Below are 17,301 nucleotides of genomic sequence, written 5' to 3' on the forward strand. Positions count from 1 at the left end.
CTCTCCTGGCTTTAACCCGAGATAAGAGCCTTGATTCTTTCCAGAGCTGGCGGAGCGAAGAGTTGTCGGGACACAGAAGGAGACCAAGGGGAAAAAAGCATAAACTTACTTTCAGAAAGCAAATTGATAACTCCAAAGTTCATAGTTGACAAACTATAGCTCTGTTATGTTAAACAAGACTTTTCCTGGGATAATCTCATTCATGCTAATTACTTAATATGGTTGCATAGGTGGCAAAGGCAGAACCTGGGGGCTAAAAGATACCCTTCCACTCACATGGCCGCATTCTTAAATTATCAAGACTTTGGCCTTTAAATACTGAATATCGAACAGGAGTAACATCTGGTAGCTCTTTTGTTTAAGTGTTAGCAGAGCTGCTGTGCCAGAAACAATGTTTTCTTGTCTTATTAATAAGATTATGTAGAAACTGAACATCCTTCTGAATAACACAGGAAAAACAGAAGAAAAGTTCTGCGTGTGGGAGTGAAATTCTTTAGCCAGTTCTGTCATCAAGTGGGAAAACAAAATGCAATGGAGCCAATCAACTCCTGGGTTTTTTTTTTTGAAAAAAAAAAAGGTATAATGGATCACTTTATGTCCTTTTGGTTTCTCATTGTTTTTGTAGGGCATGGAGGGTCAGGAACTGCCTTATGTGCTAATTGACTGTATAGGAGGGAAGCATGGAGTATATGAGGACCACGTTGAATTTCTGGAGAAACACTTTCGTCTCATCACCATGAAAGAATATCTTGAAAACAAGAAATTTCTCAGTGAAAAGATCAGAGCGGTTTATATGTGGTATCACAAACCAGTTATTAACAAAGAGCTGCTCCAGAGCTTGCCTAACTTGAAGATAGTTGCAAGCTCTGGAGTGGGAATAGATCACCTGGACTTGAACCTCCTCTCCAGCTACGGTGTGAAACTGTCCAACACTCCATTCGTTGTTTCCACTGACACTGCAGACCTGGGGATGGCCTTGATGCTGGCGTCTTCCAGGAGACTTGTGGAAGGTAATAACTGAAATGGTTTTAGTCTTTTTTTGTAGGAAAGGTGGCTTTTCAAAACACGCAGTTAGGAAGTGTGTGCTGGTGCAAAGGTAAGCTTAAAAGTGGAAACACAGGAAAAAGCTAAGACAAATCTGTCACGTTGACAATAACTTGCACACAGTGCTTACCATTTCCAAACAGGCGTATCAGCAAGGTAGATGGGTTCCTTTTTCGGATAGCCCTAAATTCAGGCCTCTTCTCCCTTAGCCGCTTACTCATTCTACTAATTCACTGCAGTCTTGCTTTTCAAGTTTTAATAAAAGGGGATTAAAAGGAGATATTTTCAAGGAGGCTTGAAAGCTGTCTCTGCCAAACTGACATGTATCTGAGTCATTACGAACAAGCTGTCCAGAAATCTGTCCACCATCTTCTGTGTTTCTTTTTCCTGCCAACTTTGGTGTATCTTCAAGATGTTTGGGAATCCTATTTTGGCCTTACTGAAAGTCTTGACAGTACTACAACTGATTCATCGGTTGCACCATTCGGTGTTTACAGTGTAGGTGACATCCGTGGCGCTGCCAGTTTCATTAGCCCTGCTGATGAACCACCATGAGTAAGAAGCTGTGTTGCCGAGGTGCATTTCAGTGGCTCAATAATCTGTGCTACAGGCAGGGAAAGAGGATGGGCAGGTGTCTGACGTACACCGAAGGGAGGGAGGTTGCTGCTTTGGCCTCACCTTGCCAAAGAGGGGCTGGATATGTTTCCATCCTAAGCGAGAAAGCAAAGTCAGATGTCACCTTGCCAGTGCAGCATTATTCACTTCTTGCCCAGAAACACAATAACATTATGCTACGGCTCCTCTGCTTCTGCCTTATCTTATAATAAAAAGTTAAGTGGAAAAAAAGTAACCAGATGCCAGGAACCAGGCAACCCTTTACATGGCATTTTTCCTTCTTTTCCCTCTGCCAAGGCCATCAGATGGCAGTCTCCCCCGAAACAGAGTATTTCCCTGCTGACTGGCTGGGGGCTGAGCTTTCCGGGGCCACCCTGGGGATCGTGGGAATGGGCACCATTGGCTACAAAGTGGCTGAGAGAGCCAAAGCCTTCGAAATGAAGATTTTGTACCACAACAGGAATCAGAGGTAAAGCTGTTTGCAGCTCCCTGGAACGTCTCCGTCACAGCCAGAAGCTGTGACACAAATGTATTTGTTTTATTATTTATTCAGTGCATTTACAGGATCCTCATTTCTTACTTTCCGTCCTCACAGGTATATTACAGGTTTATTTGTGGATGCCCCATCCTGGAAGTGTTCAAGGCCAGGCTGGATGGGGCTTTGAGCAACCTGGTCTAGTGGGAGATGTTCCTGCCCATGGCAGGCGGGTTGGAACTGCATGGTCTTTAAGGTCCCTTCCAACTCTAACCATTCTATGATTCATGATTCTATGATTACTGCACATTTGTTTATAGTGCATTTGGTATTGCGGGAAACAGCTTAACATTTTTCTTCCCCGAGTTTCAGTCAGATAACTAGCTAAGTGCTTTGCAGTATAGAGTGAAGAAAACAATTAAGAAACCTTTTCTCTAATGGTGATTTGACCTTTTTCTTGTTGCTTACTACTGCAGTTTAATTTTGGGTTCTTCCCCTCAGGAACAAGGAAGAGGAAAGTGCCGTTGGAGCTATTTACTGTAAGAAGATAGATGATTTGCTCCACCAGTCTGATTTTGTGTTGCTGTCTGTGAACCTGACTCCACAGACACACAAACTGATTGGGAAGAGAGAGCTGGAGCTGATGAAACCCACTGCTACTCTCATTAATATCAGCAGAGGTAAGGTGCAGAATAACCAAAACTGCATTATGGTTTCCTGACATAAAAAGTCCTGAGAAAACCCAACCTGTCACTCTAAAGTTTTCAGTAAATTCTCTACTATTTAGATGTCCATGGTCATACCTCAGCAAAACATTTAAGCATTTCCGCAATTGTGAGCAAGTAGATCTCTAAAATGTTAGTGAGCTTGGAGTGTCAGGAGTCCATGTATATTTGTATAACCTCCTACTTAAGCCTTTTATTTATTTAGGGCAGTGTTGTTGCTAATGTACATCAAGGTGGCACAGCCCACCCTGAAGTCTGGCCCTGTACTTTGTTTTATGGTGTACGTACTGCCTTTCAAAATTCCTGGCTGTCCAACTCTGATGCACCCATCCAAGCTTTCTCCCCCCGCTTCACCACCCTCTCTCTCTGCTGCTGCTTCTGCATTGTGACCATCGCTAGCCCTGCCATTTGCCTGACCACTGTCCCCAAGAGGATGGTGAGAGAGCAGTAAGGAGTATGAAAATAAGGGTGTCCTTCTTACTGTAACCCAGGTCTGGTTGTGGATCAGGATGCTTTGGTGGAAGCCCTTCAGAACAAAGTTATTAAGGCAGCTGCTCTGGATGTGACCTATCCTGAACCTTTGCCAAGGTAGGACATATATTTAAGTTAAATATAAACGAGTGTGCATGGGTGTGGTTCAAACTAAGTACAGGTTTGTGAGCATGTGAGAAGTTACATGATTTTGTTAGTAGGAGTACATGATGTATGTGCACTAGTCCTACTGAAATGATGTCCCCAACCCTTCTGTCCTAGCCAAACGAAATTCACAGTGACTCATTTGGAGGACTTGTTGCGTAAATAAACCACAAGCTAGGCAGGAGTTTCAACTCCTCTGAGTATGCTTGGATCATGCAATTAGTTTTTAATTATTATTTTAAGTATTTCTCTGGCTGCCTTCAGGTGACGAAATAACAGATTGTCTGTGAGTGACTAGCTCAGTATTTCTTTTCCTTTCCCAGGGATCACCCTTTGTTAAAGCTGAAGGATGTTATAATAACTCCTCACATTGGAAGTGCCACCAAAAAGACACGCCGCCTTATGATGGAAAACATGGTGGAAAGCATACAAGCGGGTCTTACAGGTCTTCCTATCCCTAATGAAGTATCACTGTAAAACGGCCCGCATTTAATGTGAATGCCTTTAGTGTTTATCCTGGAGTGAGGAAACAGTAATTTGATCGCTCTTCAAGTAATTAACCCATGTGTGCTATACGGATAAAATGTGTAAGTATAATACATGGGTTTAATTTATTTAAATGACCAGAAGCGATTCTGTGTGGAAAACTGCAGTATTTTGTCATGAACTTGCATCTTGTGTCGGTGTATTTGATTTTGCTCGCCTCCTCTTAAAATTGCCCATCAACCCAGCACTGAATCATATTTGAGGCCACAGTCGGTGCATTGGACCGGCTGTTCCTGATCACGGAATCACAGATTTGTCAGAGTTGGAAGGGACCTCTAGAGATCATCTAGTCCAACTCCCCTGCATCTAGTCCAACTCCTCTGATGCTGCAGGAAAAGGGGTAGTGCTTTTGTGGAACCATGTTTACTTTCGCTTCCAAGAGAACTCACTGGTGCAGACAGAAGTGCCTGTGCATAGGTATCTTTGCACGGGGCTTGCCTGTCTCTGTGTAAGCGTAGTCCACCAGCTTGGTGGTGTTGATGGACTAGAAGCTCAACATAAGCCAGCAATGTGCACTCACAGCCCAGAAAGCCAACCGTATCCTGGGCTGCATCAAAGAAGCGTGGCCAGCAGGGCGAGGGAGGTGATTCTGCCTGTCTGCTCTGCTCTGGTGGGACCCCACCTGGAGTATTGCATCCAGCTCTGGAGCCCCCAACATAAGAAGGACCTGTTGGAGCAAGTCCAATGGAGGGCCATGAAGATGACCAGAGGGCTGGAGCACCTCTCCTATGAAGACAGGTGGAGAGAGCTGGGGCTGTTCAGCCTGGAGAAGAGAAGGCTCTTTATAGAAGAAGAAGAAGGAGACCTTATAGCCCCTTCCAGTACCTAAAGGGGGCCTACAGGAGAGATGGGGAGGGACTCTCTACCAGAGAGTGAGTGGAGTGATAGGACAAGGGGTAACAGTTTTAAACTGAAAGAGGGGAGATTTAGATTAGATATCAGGAAGAAATTCTTTACTGTGAGGGTGGTGAGACACTGGAACAGGTTGCCCAGAGAAGCTGTGGATGCCCCATCCCTGGAGGTGTTCAAGGGCAGGCTGGATGGGGCTTTGAGCAACCTGGTCTGGTGGGAGGTGTCCCCCTTGTCTGTGGCAGGGGGGTTGGAACTGGATGATCTTTAAGGTCCCTTCCAACCCAAACCATTCTATGGTTCTGTGATCCCTTGATGCACTTCAACCAGCTCGGGCCCAGAGACTTCCCCGGTCTCGCCTCACGCTTGTGCCCGAGGGCAGCCCTCCCTCCCTCCCTCCCGGGGCCGCCGTGGCCCTTACCGCCGCCTCCGCCGGGGCGCCGCAGGCCCGGGCCGCCGCGCCGCCAGGGGGAGCCGGCGCCGCCGTAACCGCCGCGCCGCGGGGAGCTCCGAGCCTCCAGGGCCGTGCCGGGTCGTTGGGGCAGCATGTGGGGCGCCCGGGCGGCGGCAGTGCCGCGGTGGTGCCGGGCGCTGCGCAGCTCCGCCGCCCTGAGCGACTCCAGGAACCTGCTGAAGAAAATGATGCGTAAAAAAAGGTAGGTTTGCGGGGGGGGGGGGCTGGCCGGGCCGGGGCCGGGGCCGGGGCCGGGGCCGGGCCTCGCTCCGGGCTGAGGCGGCCGGGACCGGCCGGGCTGCCGGGCCTGCCCTGGTGCGGGCCGGCTGAGGCCTGGCCAGCGTGCCCCAGGCGGGCGGTAGCCGGGGGGTGGTCTGCGGGCGCCGGGCGCGGTTGTGTGAGAGGGGTCCCACCTCCGGTGGCCGTGGGGCTCCGGTAGCGGTGCTTGCGTGCCCCGCTCTCTCCTCCCGGTGCAGCCCCCGCCGTGGGCGGGAAGCGCCGCTCCCCGCATCGCTGGGGTAAAAGCATTTCGGACACGGAAAACCCGGGCGTTGTGGCTGGGCCTGCGGGCGGGCGGGGTTTTCCTTACAGAGGGAACCCCTTTGTTTCTCTCAGCTGCTGAGAGGTAACAGCTCCTTTCCTTTCCTTTCTCCAAAAGGAAGAAGTTTTGGTATGACAGCCCGACCTTGGGGTCTAAAATGGTAAGGCGCTGGGTTTATCTGTGCCAGGAGGCACAAGCTTGTGCTTCTGCCTTTATGTCTAACTTTGGGAAACGCGTTTTCCGGTGGAGAAATAGCAGAACTTTTTGTGAATGAACACTAGGGTCCAGTTTCACGGTGCCATGCCGGGATTGCTGTCAAGAGAAGCCGTTTGGCTCCCTATGGCTGTTTCTTCTTCCCTGATCTTTCATCCGCGCCAGCACCAAGGCTCTCCTGCACGCTCTTGAGCCCATAGCAGAGAACTGATCCAGATTGAGGCTTCTGTATACCAGCCTAGTTTTACTTTTATGGAAAACAAGCTTTTGAAGTTTGTTTTTCAAGCGAGCGATGCTGTGCAGTTAATGCATGCTGTATTTTAGGAAACGGATTTATTGAGCTGTATAACTCGCTACAAAATTATGAACTCGGGAATCTTGGCTGTAATACGTGAGGGTTAAAGGTTTTGTGAACATAAATATTCTTTATTGAAACACCTGATACATAAGACCTATATAAATCCATTGCAGCTGCAATAATGGCATTCTAAGAGCGTACTTAGTAGAGTGCACAAAACTTTATGTAATTGCCTAATCATAGAATCATAGAATCGTCTAGGTTAGAAGGGACCTTTCAGATCATCTAGTCCAACCATCAGCCTAACTCTGACAAAAAACCATCACTAAACCATGTCACTAAGCGCTACTGATTAATGTGTTGTTTGGGTTTTTTATTTTTTTTTAAAGATGTATAAACCAACCAAGTTGGACTCTGTCATGAAAGTTGAGCAGGCAAAAACTAGGAAAGAAGATAACATACGCTGCAGAGTCTTGAACGGTCTTATTCACAAAGCTGTGGCAGAGATGGTGACCACCTGTGAAGTTAATCAAGAACTTTATGATCTCAAGCTGGAAATCTGCAAGGCAAGTGCCCAAGCTACAGCAATGTGTTGAGCCGCTCTGACTGCGCCTTGAGGTCAGTGCAGCACGCTAAAGGACCTTCCCTGGGTGTTGTGATGAGTGCAGGAGGAATTTTACTGCATTGCTCCTGATGGGGCACAGCAGAGCAAGATGAGGCTCTGGATTCACCTGGTACGCTAGGAGAACTTTGCCGCTGCTGTCCCTGGCTTAGTAGACCTTTGCCACTATAATGCAAATGCAACTTAGGCCAACTCAATGGTGATTCTCCTGGTATGACTTTCTTTTTTGTTACTTCAGAAGGAGGAGCCTGGTCTTACCAACGTAAGTGTATCTTTCCAGGAGTCTTTTCTTCCTGGAGCTGTGGGAGAGTTAATACCTCCTTGTGTCCCTCAACAGCATCCTTACACAGGCAGAAGACCTAAGTGGGACATGAGCTTAGTTGAAAAAAAGGCAAGCCTTTCAATAGTTCAAGAAAATGGCATTGGCAAGCAAGGTTCCAGAAAGAACTGGAATTTGTACCTAGTTGTAGCTAGTGTTCTCATAATTCGTGGGTTTGAAAGGGATGTTGAAGCTCCGATTCAGGAACTAAGTCAGTCTCCATATTCTTGTTTGTTATATGTAGTTTTTTCTTCTACGTTTGCTGTTTTGTTAGGATTAAATGATACCAGAATTCATTCTGTCTTTAGGCAAGTGATTGAAATGACATGGTCAAGCTGAATATTTTGGTTCTATATGTGCAGTACCCTTCATATAGACCTTCTCTCTCTCTCTTGGGCTTTGAGGATCGCTTGTCTAACTTGGGTGGCATGTCTGCACATAAAAATACTGGCTGATGCAGGCAAGCCACAGCACTATCAGGAGGCATTGCTGTAAATGAAACAAAACATGAGAGAGGGAAAGAAACAGCCTTCTTCCAAATATAGTACAGATTTTCTTATAACTATGTGGTGCCTAGTGCTCGGTCTGCACTGGGACATGGCTGAGACTCAGTCCTGATTTACTCTTGAGCTGATTCTGGTCTGATATCATTACTTCCGTTATCAAAAGAAATCTAGTAGGCTTTTTGCAGTCCATCAGAATTTGGGTTTTTTTTGGTATCAAGAGTTAAAATCATATAATAGTAATACAGATAAGAATCATGCTTCAGGCCTGGTACATCAAACTTTTATCCACTCGGTAACATTGCTCATGCGATGATGAAGAAATGGCTTGTGTTAGAGAGGGTTGTTTATGTGCTTACATTAGACTCAGTGTGGGAACTGGGGAGGGCTGATCCTGCAGTAGAAGCAGTTGGTGAATGATCATACTGGTTTTTTTTAACAAGTGGTGGGTTTCCTGAAGGAGGAGTTATTTGGTGGTGGAAAAAAATCAGTATCTACTTTGGTTTTTGGGGTCAGTCCGTTCTGCCCTAGGAAAGAGTAGCGCTGTCAACAGCAGACTGTGATGCAGTTTTCGCTCGTGGGAATACTCTGATGGAGTTGTCTTTTTCTGCTGACGTATGTAGACACCTGTTTGTTTGAAGAATTGGTTTCTGCACTAGATGACCTCTGAACTGTGCCTTCCAATGGGTAGTTTTATGCTTTCTCCTCCCTCTTCCTCGGCTCCTTCCTTTCGCTGAGCCCGATAGGTTATTAGAAGTTTGCTGAGTGTCTCACTCTCACAGTGAGAACTTGTAAGACGCTGCTGGATGCCATGAATGACAAGTTACAGAAATCTTTCAGAATCCAGTTTGTGTTTCAGAGGTTTATTCTTCAGGAAGAGTGTCAGTCTGTCTCATGTGTGTTTTGGTCCCTGCACACTGTACAATTTCAATTGCGTGCATGACAGCTGTGAATATTACCTGTTAGTGAGCTGGAGGGTCAGACACTGGAGGTTCCTTGCAGGCTTTGGAACTGGAGAGACTCTTTACATTACAGTGCCATGGAGGGTGTCCTCTCTTCTGTCAATCTCAAAACCAAACTCTGGGTGACAACAAACCAGGCTGTGTCACAGGTCCTTCTTTAGCAGAAACTTATACTTTCAGCTGTATTCCAAAACAGCATGCCATAAATTGTCATTCTGGACTATTTGTGATGGTAGCACCATTACGTTGGCTAAGCATAGTGCTGTCTGTGTTTGACAGACTTCTCCATTTAATTTCAGTTGAAAGGGAGATTAGGCAGTCGCTTGCCTAAATTAAAACAGTCCTTTCAGGTACTGAATGTAAATCTTATTTGGCGTTAAACTCTACCTCTATAAAGAAACCATGTAATTTATGGTTCTTAAGAGCAGAGATGGGAGAAGAGATTCTCCTAAGATTTTACATATCCAGTTTGGGTCACTGTATGCTTACTCATGAATTAGAGACTTTGTTGTATATGAAGTGTGTGTATGTATATAGATATAATTTTAAAGAAACATTTGTCTTTTTGCAGGTGTCCCTGGCATCAAACTTTTCAGCATGTCGTGTGTACTGGAATTCCACTGCTACTATGGAGAAAGAAAGTTATGTTGAAAGTGTACTGCGGAAGAGTGCTCCTCGTATACGGTACTGCTGTGGGATAAAGAGTTAGACCACTTCATAAATTCATAGCCACGAACTTGTACTATTTCTTAAGTTATTTCTAACAATCTGTATCGGATTTAGCTTTTTAGATATTTGGAGTCAGGGCATCTCCTGTGGTGAACCTCACAGGGAAGGATGGCTGTGTCAGCCCAGCTGTGTGTTGTCCTGCTGAAGCACAGCTGGCTCATTGGCCTCTGTGCTTTCCTAGGATAGGACTGGGCTGAGCAGGAAGAAAGGGGAATCTGGATGCAGTTTCACTTTGTTGTACTAGTGATGGTGGGCTGGACGTGCTGTGCACGACAGTAGGCCAGAATCGGATGCTGCACAAGAGGACTGGCAATTAAAACTATCTCCTGACAGATTCACTGGGCAACTCTGATCACTAGGGACAATTTGGACCACCAGAAGGGATGACTGATATTACAGAAATTCTTCACAATACTGATACTAAAAAATAAATGTTGGGATGCTACCGTGTATTTGATTCTTTTACCCTTCTTTTTGGCAGAGGGTCCAATGAGTTTTCAGGATATCGCAGAGATTTTTCTCTCTCCCTCTTTCCGTGACTTACCCTCTGCTATCCAGCTGGTCTGTTGTAGGATCAGGACTTCACCCCATGGGAAAGGTGGCATTGAAGCACGCTTGTAGGGCCATTTCCTTTCCCACTGTTTCCCAAGGCTGTGTAATTCCTGCTCCAGCACAATGCTCTCTCCTACTTCCGACAGCTTCCACTCTTTGAGGAGGAATGTTGCTGGCTGCAAAGAAGACAAGGGGAGCCATGTCAGTCCTTGCTGCAGCTAGCATGTAGGTTGTCTTGCCCTGCTGTGAGGGCTCTATCCTCAGCTGCTCTCACCCCTACAGTGGGAATAAGGAAGCTGAATGAAGTAGGGAAAGACCTGCACCAGCTTGTGCATATAGGAGACAAATCTCATATCGTCAATACTTAGTGGGATTTGCAGCTAGTATTTTTTGTATGATTTTACACTGTCAGAGTTGGGATTCTTTGGTGATGTATTGCTTACCACTAACCTGAATGGACACCCATCAGACTGTCAGTTTTGCAAACCATATCCTGAAACTTGCAGTACTGCTGGAATTAATTTAACATATTTTATCTGTCCTGGAGGTACTGTACTGTTACTCACACTGGTAAATGCTGTATTTTTGCCAGGTATCTTCTGATGAGTCAGCAGATTCTAGGAAATGTACCTCCAATAGTATTTGTAAAAGACAAAGAAGCTGCAGCTGTAAAAGAGGTAATTGTAATCTGTGTCTCAATGTACAAATACAATGATATGCAAACATGGTGACTTAGCATACCATAATGCTTAGGAATACAGAGACAGCTGATCATTGGATTGCTCTACCAATCTACATTAAATACCAGAATTTGTCTATACCCTTTCCTTTTCATGTACCAAAGTGTTTTAGCAAAGAATCTTGAGTACGACTGATATTTACATACAGTGTAAAGAACTCCTTGTAGCTATTGCCTCATGAACTTTTTTGGATGCTACTATTAAAATTTCTGAAGTGAAGTTTTCATAGAAGTTTGTAGGCTAGATCATTAGGCCAATAAAGAAATCCTAAAGAATGAAATTAAAATTTTAAGGAATAATACAGAGTAGGCAGTTGTCTCTTGCCTGGTATACATGATTATTGAAATGAGGTCTGAGGAGCTGTATTCCACATTTTAAATGTTACGTGGTTTAAAAATTCCATTGAATCTAATCACTGATTTTTATTTTTATTTTTTCACCCCAACCTTTTTCCATCAGTTGTTTAAATGTTTCTAGGGAAGTGCAGATCTTTGCATGGAAGGTGTAAGCTCACTCACATGACTCCTTTTTTCATGTGTAAAATTACCTGTCTGTTAAGGTGTTGATAGTTTTAATTAGTTGAAATACTGCTAGAATAATGATGTTTTGTGGGAATTTGCTGTCATTAAGACTGTGAAGTGAGATGTCTTAAATAGTGAACTTTCTAGAAGAGAAAGATGACACCAGTGAGTGGAATTTCGTTGAAAAGATCTCCTCGAGCTGTTGATGTAAATGGAAAGAACATTAGTTGAAAACAGCATGTTCATATTTCTGTGCCCTGAAGTGCCTTATTCTTAGATGTGTTACTGTTACAACCAATTACTGTTAGTGACTTATGGGCTCATATGGTATGTATTAGCAGAGCTGGGAGGGATAACAAGAACTTCAGACTGTCTAGAAATGCAGTGAACTGCTTGAACTTTCTGTGGTCAGAAAAATTCAGAGTTTCATGCCAATATACTGATCCACAGGGCAAATATTTTTCACCTGCATTAGCATCAACAGAAAGCACAAGAACAGAAATGAACTAAACATGCCTGAAAGCTGTTTATATTCGGTATTATGCTCCCCCCTAATCAACACAAAAAATTTACGCAACAAGTAATGAGCGACTATGGAAGCACTGTGTCATTACTATTATTACTCTATTATTACCATACCTAGATGGAGCTACAGATATCTACTCCTGCAGGTCCTGCCTTCCAGGTTGATTATTGCAGAACCTCTTCCACTAATCACTGTTTCTCAAACTTTGTTAAATGACCACTTACTCTTTTTGAAGAAGAAAACCCCTGAACTACCTTACCTTCAAGTTCAGTGCACAGGCACCAAGAGTTAACCACGTAAGACAAGTAAAAATCCTCCTTTTATAACTTCTGTCAGTGAATGCTCTGGGAACCACTTAGGTGGATCATCTTATCACACTTTGTGGACCATCAGATTCATGTAATCCACAAATTCGAATAACAGGGCTTGAAGTAACATGGCTGAACCTGATTTTTGAGTGTTGACAGACAGGGAAGGACCATCCAATTCAACTCCTTAGAATAATATGCTGAATTAGAAGAGAAGTAATGTAAAGGAAAGTAGGAATAAAAATTCCAAATGAGATAAAATTTTCACAATTAGGTACAGTTTCAAAGCACTGAATATACTAGATTTGCAGGTTTTACTGGTTAGGTGCCACGTTAAAAGGGAGTTGGGAACTCAATATTTACACGTAATGGAAATACAAGCTTGCAGAAAGGGGGAAGACGTGAAAAAAAATCTTAGTGTAAGGGTGTTATGAAAAAGGATTTACAAGACTGAAGTAAGACCAAATAAAACAAAAATTATATATGTCACACAATCCCTAGCCAACTGTTCAGAATGTACATGTGGCAAAAAAGCTTTGTAGGAATCCCTGGATCACTTATGCTATTTGACACAAACTTCCCAGGCAAGAAGTATAATCAGTTCCATATTAATGGAGGAAGGGCTATTTTGAAATGGTTTTGCTAAATATTCCAAACATGTAGAAAATAAAATATTTGCTGTTAAATACTTGTCTCTTTCTTGTGTAGGTGTGAGCAAAGTGAATTTAATACAGGACCTTTAATATCTGTTGTCTTCACGTGTTTACAGATCGAGGAATTATTGTCAAGTGCTGATTTTGGACCTCCAGAAGAAGAAGAAACATCTCAAAATGATTTTAGGTGGGTTTTTTGAATAAGAATTTTACAAGTGTCCGTTTTCACCTCTCTTGGCCAGCTTGAATTGGGTATTATTTGATGTGACAGAAAGTATGTTTTCATTAGATGTGTACTTTGTTGTTATCTCAGAGTTGAGCAAATGGTGTTACGAGGAAACAGAAAGTAGAAGAGAGACTTTTTGGAAGACCTTACTGAAAAGGCATCTCAGCTTTTAAGGAGATCAGTTGGGCCCTTTTATTAGCCCAAGAGGCTACAGCATAGCTTAGGACAAAAACTAATGTGTAGTCATCCTAGAAATTAAATGCAGAGGACGGCATTTTATTTTGTGGCTTAAGCTTTCTTTACCAAAGTTACACCCATTTATTAAAATCAAGGGAAACTATTTCTTATTATATATGCTCTATTTTGCTTTCATATTTTAATGCAGACACATTTTCATAGGCTGCTTTGTCACTGGTTCTTGTACACAGGTACCTTGCTGCAGACCACAGGTTTGCAAATAGGGAAAGGGAAAGCCCATTTTTGATATATAATTGGGCCTCTGATGAGCAGTGGAGAATGACTGAATTGTCACTTGTAACAGCACAACGTATACGCTTTCAGAGGCAACTAACCCATAAGGTGGTATCAGAACACAGTCTTATAAATCAGCTGCGTTTGATGCCTGTACTCTGAGTGACAGAGTCATCAGGCTTGCTACTTGCAGAACCACTACTTGTTCTGGTATTAGTATCTTTACTTTTACGAGAGAAATTTTTTTAGAATTTCTAAGAATTCAGGACTCAATGTGTTTGTGGTAATTAAATTTTTAAAAATGCTTTGTAGCAGTAATACTTGTTTCTTGGTGTTAATTTTCTCATGGGGATAAAAGCTCTACGTTTACTTGGCCACTTTTTTTCTGGTATCAGTTTGGTTTGTTATACAGGAGTTACAAGTTTACTGACAAATCTCCCAAAGTTAACAAAAAGTAAGTTAATTTAGCATTCTTCTGTGAGGGATTTTTTGGTATTGAGGGATAGGGCCAAACAATCTATTGGAATGATCATTCTGTGGACCGGATGCTCTCAAAGCCAAGAGCCTTGCACTTGTGTGCTACAGTCTGTTGGTGGAAATGCCTTTTGTGCCTTAACATCTCACAGGATGGTTCATCAGGTGCAAATAAGAAACAACTCCTTGGGGGAAATCATTGTTGTGATGGACTAACCTAACATCTTCCTCTGTTTGTGTCTTGTGGAAATGCTTAAGTCCAGCTTAATGTGCCATATACTGTCATTCATATGTTTGTCTGACATGTTTTGGGCACAGGCTGCTGCTTCTCACTTCTTAGAAGAACTGGGAGAAGTCTAACTTCCTTGGGGCTCCCAGCTCCAGTGCTCATTCTGTTACCTACGCACACCTTTTCCCAGAAACAAGCAGTTTTATCTGGAATGTAGTTGCTTTATTGGCTTCCTCCCAATAAATCTGTTGAGATGCTGACAGGCTTATACACAGCCTGTCCTCGGACACGTGGTACGGTGGTATCTCTTCCTTCTTAACATAGGGAGCACAACGCTGAACACAGTGCATTAATGAAGTCAAACTGAAAACCCCAGTTTATTTCTGTGATGCTCAAGTTGTCACAATTAGCATTGCCCCTTAAAATACACACAGGGGAAAAAACCTACAACATTTCTTTTCCTTTCCACAGTAAACTCTTCTCTTCAACAACTCAGTCTTCAGACTCACCCATGCGATCTAACCTTTTTGGTATTGATCATGAACTGTTGAATAAGCAGATAATGGACTACAAAAGACTGAAAGTTTCAAGAGATCTAGAAAGCACTGCCTGGACGGAAGAGCAGGAGCAGCAGCTTTCTAAGATTAAAAAGAAAATGAAAAAGAAAAAACCAAGGAATCCTCCTGATGATGACATTACGCCACAGAAATACTTACTGGACAGATATGAAGGTGATTACTGGAATGATAATACTGAATCGGTCTCAGAGTATGAGCTGGAGGATGAATTACAGGAAGAGATAAATGAATTGGAGGCGGATGATGGCAAAACTCTAAGCCAGCCTACTGATACACTGAAATGAAATCAAAAACTCACTCCCTTCAAAATGGAGGCTGCCAATAGCAAAAAAAAAAAAGACTGCCATAGTTACTGAAAGATTAGTTTGGTACAGACTCACCACTTCCTCTTTCAGACTAATAAGTTTGCCACACATGGGGAGGTTTGTTAGCACAAGGTATGTAAGAAGAACAAAAATGCTATTTGTGACATTCTGTTAAGTAGCTTTCAAGCTGCTGCAGTTGTAGGACTTTCAACCAGAGCAGTTTTCTAATAAGAAAACATACATAGTGCAGCACTGAGTTAAAAATTCTTGCAGCTCAAATTTCAAATAAAATTATGCTTTCTATGTTGAAATAATTTTTTTTTTTTTTTGAGTGATCTGGGTAAAAATAATCGCAAAGTGATGGTGTCTGTTATTCTAAGGTCAGGAAGGAAGAGGGAAGCAAAATAATGATAGTGGCGTTCAAAGAGCAGCCTTCAGCGGACAAAGACCAGGACAGGGTATCCTCTAGAGAACCTAATCTAATGGGGGAACTCTTTCCACAAGAAGGTGAATAAAGTTACAACCCTGAAAAAAAAAAAGGTATTTATTTTAATATTCAGAAATTTACAGTTGTGCCAGGGGAACTGGAAACAGGAAAGAATGGAGAACTACTCATCTGTTGGATAAAATTGGGCAAAGCATTGACCGTGACTGAAAAAATGTATTAAAAACTGAAAGGTGGACAAAAAGCAGCAGGCAAGCAGGATGCAGGAATAACCACAAAACCACGGATGGAATGGAAAGAGTAAGTTTATTTTTGTTACTTCGCCAGGCAGGGGATCTCTGAAGCAGCACCCGGGCAGAAGCACGCAAGCGAGACCACAGGCACCACTGAGCTTGGTCCATGCTAGAGGATCACTGACCGTGCTGGTTGTGCCTGTATATCGGAAATTCACGCAGGCATATTTTACCACTGTGCCTTGGTCTTTCCCGCAGCAAGGCAGGAATCTCAAGCATGTTCAATAGAGTGCCTCAAAGTCTATCACAGGCCTGAGTTATCTAAACACAGATGTTCTACTTGTCCAACACACAAGGCCAAACAACGATGAGTATATATGTGTTTTTCAGCACCCCAGCTGCAAGTCACTTGAGCATGTTTACAATCCCTCTTGCCGATCTTCTGTTATTGTCCCATGAGGGAAGAATGCCCTAGTAGCCATTTGAGATTTGGAAATGGATGGGCAGTCATATAAAAAGTAGAATAAAGCTTTCTGGCTCAAAGGAAGTAAAAAATAATAGCATGAGTGCATAAAGTCAGAAGGGCTGAAGCTTCAAAATAAGTTATAACTAGCAAGGTAGTAAAAAGGAATTCTACCAGAAATAAGGAACATTTAATTCCATTAGTTAATGGGGAAGTAAAGAAAGACAATGTAGGGGAGGTTGCACTACAGTATGTTGCTCTAGTTTTTCAAAAATATTTTAAAAGACAGCGAGTATAAGCTCCAGAATATAGCAAATAGTCTGAAGTCTTTTTAGGTTAAAGCAGGGTGTTCAGATCAGCAAAGAACACTGAAATTCACGATAATAATCCCCTTGAAGCATATTCTGAAGATTGATTGCCTTTAAGAATATAGAGAGGATATGGGCTATGTGTGTCCATAGGATTTTCCTATAAGCCGTTTAGAGCTTGTATTGGATAAGACTCAGGATCTTATAAATGTGTGCATCACACTTATTAGGATACATGTTGAAGCTGTAGCTCACATTAGTACTTGCCTAACTTGGAGTAGGTGAAAAATCCCACAGCGTGCCTTGTTCAGTCTTTCCAGGAGTTCTTCCTAAATTCCACAGGACAAGACACACTTTTAAATAGATGCTTTCGCTTGTTTGCCAGTGAGTGAAAGGTAGTTGTGAATGTGTTGCAACTTGGCAATAAAGCTCTTAACTTCTGAATGAACGACAGGAGCCTGTTAATTGATACTTGATAAATGAATCCACAAAATACTGATGTCTCCATATTTAGTTTCTGCCGTATAAAATGTGTGACTGTCCCGACTCTACCTAAAGGTTAAAAAAAGGAAAAAAACAACAACCACCCACCACCCAAAGAACCTACATATTAGGCTTTTGAAGCAACGAGAACAAAGTTGATTATCTCTGCTCCATGTTTAGTTTGGACATCTATAAACTAGGTTTGCAGTTCATAGATTAGATTTCATCTAAACCCAACCAAAATCGTTCTCACTG

The 17,301-nt window shown here is 43.0% G+C and overlaps 2 protein-coding genes across 3 annotated transcripts; both read left to right on the forward strand.

Annotated features, from left to right (window-relative positions):
• Window positions 1-628: 628 nt before the first annotated feature.
• Window positions 629-4,167, forward strand: LOC141463700 (probable 2-ketogluconate reductase). Its single transcript, XM_074146255.1, has 5 exons — window positions 629-1,010; window positions 1,957-2,128; window positions 2,636-2,814; window positions 3,351-3,447; window positions 3,819-4,167. The coding sequence occupies exons 1-5, from the start codon at window positions 629-631 to the stop codon at window positions 3,970-3,972; spliced, it is 984 nt and encodes a 327-aa protein (XP_074002356.1). The 3' UTR covers window positions 3,973-4,167.
• A 1,196-nt stretch (window positions 4,168-5,363) lies between these two features.
• On the forward strand, window positions 5,364-17,003 carry RBFA (ribosome binding factor A). Of its 2 annotated transcripts, XM_074146256.1 has the most exons (7): window positions 5,388-5,546; window positions 6,003-6,045; window positions 6,786-6,962; window positions 9,374-9,486; window positions 10,676-10,760; window positions 12,948-13,018; window positions 14,703-17,003. In XM_074146256.1, exons 1-7 carry the CDS (start codon window positions 5,437-5,439, stop codon window positions 15,091-15,093), a joined length of 990 nt encoding a protein of 329 aa, XP_074002357.1. In that variant the 5' UTR covers window positions 5,388-5,436; the 3' UTR covers window positions 15,094-17,003. The 2 variants fall into 2 exon arrangements, with proteins under 2 accessions (XP_074002358.1, XP_074002357.1); XM_074146257.1 differs by lacking the exon at window positions 6,003-6,045 and having other exon boundaries at window positions 5,364-5,546.
• The last annotated feature ends 298 nt before the right edge of the window (window positions 17,004-17,301 follow it).

Source organism: Numenius arquata, chromosome 4 (genome assembly GCF_964106895.1).
Source record: "Numenius arquata chromosome 4, bNumArq3.hap1.1, whole genome shotgun sequence".
Classification (NCBI taxonomy): Eukaryota; Metazoa; Chordata; class Aves; order Charadriiformes; family Scolopacidae; genus Numenius; species Numenius arquata.

Coding starts and splice junctions, on each gene's coding strand:
- LOC141463700 (XM_074146255.1), top strand. CDS start 629: ATGGAGGGTCAGGAACTGCCTTATGTGCTAATTGACTGTATAGGAGGG. Junction 2,129..2,635: donor TACCACAACAGGAATCAGAG/GTAAAGCTGTTT, acceptor TCTTCCCCTCAG/GAACAAGGAAGAGGAAAGTG. Junction 2,815..3,350: donor TCTCATTAATATCAGCAGAG/GTAAGGTGCAGA, acceptor ACTGTAACCCAG/GTCTGGTTGTGGATCAGGAT.
- RBFA (XM_074146256.1), top strand. CDS start 5,437: ATGTGGGGCGCCCGGGCGGCGGCAGTGCCGCGGTGGTGCCGGGCGCTG. Junction 5,547..6,002: donor AAAATGATGCGTAAAAAAAG/GTAGGTTTGCGG, acceptor TTTCTCCAAAAG/GAAGAAGTTTTGGTATGACA. Junction 6,963..9,373: donor TCAAGCTGGAAATCTGCAAG/GCAAGTGCCCAA, acceptor GTCTTTTTGCAG/GTGTCCCTGGCATCAAACTT.